The 2,300-nt window shown below is 44.5% G+C and overlaps 1 protein-coding gene across 1 annotated transcript in view; it reads right to left on the bottom strand.

Annotated features, from left to right (window-relative positions):
* LOC101859069 (transcription initiation factor TFIID subunit 2) overlaps nt 1-2,300 on the bottom strand; it is a gene marked incomplete at its 3' end in the record, with an annotated part of 46,590 nt that overhangs the window by 25,991 nt on the left and 18,299 nt on the right. Inside the window, 1 exon segment of the mRNA XM_013090501.1 lies at nt 1,073-1,270. Within this exon segment, the coding sequence (XP_012945955.1) occupies nt 1,073-1,270 (198 nt within the window).

Raw genomic sequence — 2,300 nt, 5'->3', positions numbered from 1 at the left:
TGGTAAAAAAAAAAAAAAAAAAAAGGTCCTCCCCAGACATCGGAAACACTCTATACAGCGACAAAGCACAGCTGATTAAAACCTGTCAATTCTTTGCCATACAGACACACCGAAGGGCTAGAACCCAAATGGCCGCTGGATCGGAAAAGTAAAGTAAAAGTAAAGTTTAAAAAAAGGCCCATTAAAATGTAAATTTTAACAGTTTGCAGTCACACAGCCAGCAGTACAAATTACCCCCAACTGGTCACCCAGCCAAGAGAGCGACTGCAACGGACTTGTCCGGTGACCGCAGAGGACAATTTTCCCTGTTGCATTACTGCGCCAAGTGACAGTAAAGTGACAAACAATGTCATGTAACAATGTAAATATCGAACAGGAAATACGCGAAATATGCACATTACTACTGATTACTGGAGCTGACCTGAAAGCTGTACCTGATTTAGGAGGGAGACTTCACTCCCCCCTCAGCCGCCATGCCGTCAACAACCATATCATTCTGAGTACACTTTCATGAAGATACTTAACAGGTTATATCTTTTATTTTCATAGTAGAGGGTTTTACGACGCTCGCAACAGCATAAGGTCATATGAGCGCCAAGGGGTGGGTGTCAACAGAGAAGTCTTTACAGGGAATCAGGCTTATTCTGCTCACCTCTCTAGCTTCAACAGCACAAAGTCTGCTTCGACTATCAAGGCATCCCGGAAATAGCGGGTCACAAGAGAGTGACAAACATACAAAAGAAGTAGAGGAAAATGATAATAGTAAGGATCAGGAAAGAAAAAGCAGCAGTTCCCTGTTGTAGATCAGGCACAGTTATGAGCGTGACATGAGTCTGCCAATTTACAATTCTACTATGCTTGAACGAGATATGTCTCCCCTTTGGGAATGGCCTAAAGACACTTCAGTCAGTGGCACTGCCCCGGGGGGGGGGGTTAGGGAGACTTCACTTCTCCCTAAGCCGCCATGCCGTCAACAACCATACCATTGTGAGTACACCATCATCAAGATACTTAACAGGTTAGTGCCCACAGATTCTAGATCTAGACAGGTTACACAATCCCTTCATCCAACCTGCAGGAAGAGCTCGGTCCCGATGCGAATCTCCAACATGCGCATGACGAGCCGCGCCTTCTTGGAGAAGATCTCGGCGTAGCGCGGCGACAGCGTGTGCGGGGAGCGGATGGAGAAGGTGTGGTTGCTGTCGCGCTTGGACGGGTCCAGGATCACGTAGCCCGCCTGCTGCTCGTACTCACTCACCTCTTGGAGGTCCTGCCAGGAGCAAAGTGTGAGGTGTGAAGATTACTACATGTATAGGATACTGTAGCTTGACACCTGCCAGGAGCAAAGTGTTTGTTTAAAATGTCTAAGGAAGAGTTTTACGGCACAATAAGGTCAAATTAGTGCCGAAGATTAGACGTGGTACAAGAAAATAACAAACACAAAATAGAAGGAGGGGAGATAAGGATGATAGACTTTTTATAGGAAAGAAGAAGCAAACCACAGCAGAGCACCCACCAACCACCCACGAGCAAAGTGTGAGGTATGAAGATTACTATGGGTTCTTATATATTTAAACAACCTATTTAACCCTATCCGTATGTCGGGTTTTACTATCGTATCCATACAACGTGGGAAACTCTGTGCCACCACTTTCAAAGAGGAAATTTACTCGTTAATCCGATCCATACGCTTTGCATAGCAGTCTGTCAAAATGATGTTTTGAGAAATACTGAAAGCTTCAAAGAGATCTTCGTACTAGAAATATTCTAAAATGTGAAGAATACAACCCCGAGGGTACAACACAATGACCCCAAGGCGTACAGATAGGGTTAAACAATCCACCAGCAAAGTGTGAGGTGTGAAGATTGCTATAGGTTACTATCATTTGACACCTGCCACGAGCAAAGTGTTTTAGTTTTCGTAAAGAGTTTTACGGCACTTGCAAAACAAATAGGTCATATAAGTGCTGACGATTAGAGGTGTTACAAGAGAGTAACAAAAACACACAAAAAAGAGGAGGGATCAGGATGACAGATGTTTGAAAGGAAAGAAGGGGCAAACAACACCAGAGCACCGACCAACCCCCCATTGAGCAAAGTGTGAGGCATGGAAACTGCTGTAGGTTGCTATACAGCTTGTTTTGTTTTTGTAAAGTGTTTTACAGCGCTCGCAACTGCATAAGGTCATATGAGCGTGCGGAACACACCTAATATTTTCAGTTGGTAGGAAATTTTGAATTTTGCCCGGGTGGCGGCCGAAGCCTACTCTTATCGATTTTAGACCACCAAGGGATCTTTAA

The sequence above is a fragment of the Aplysia californica genome, unplaced genomic scaffold (genome assembly GCF_000002075.1).
Source record: "Aplysia californica isolate F4 #8 unplaced genomic scaffold, AplCal3.0 scaffold01306, whole genome shotgun sequence".
Lineage (NCBI taxonomy): Eukaryota > Metazoa > Mollusca > Gastropoda > Aplysiida > Aplysiidae > Aplysia > Aplysia californica.
Note: the sequence above shows the minus strand (reverse complement) of the source record. Positions and strands in the feature narration are given on the sequence as shown.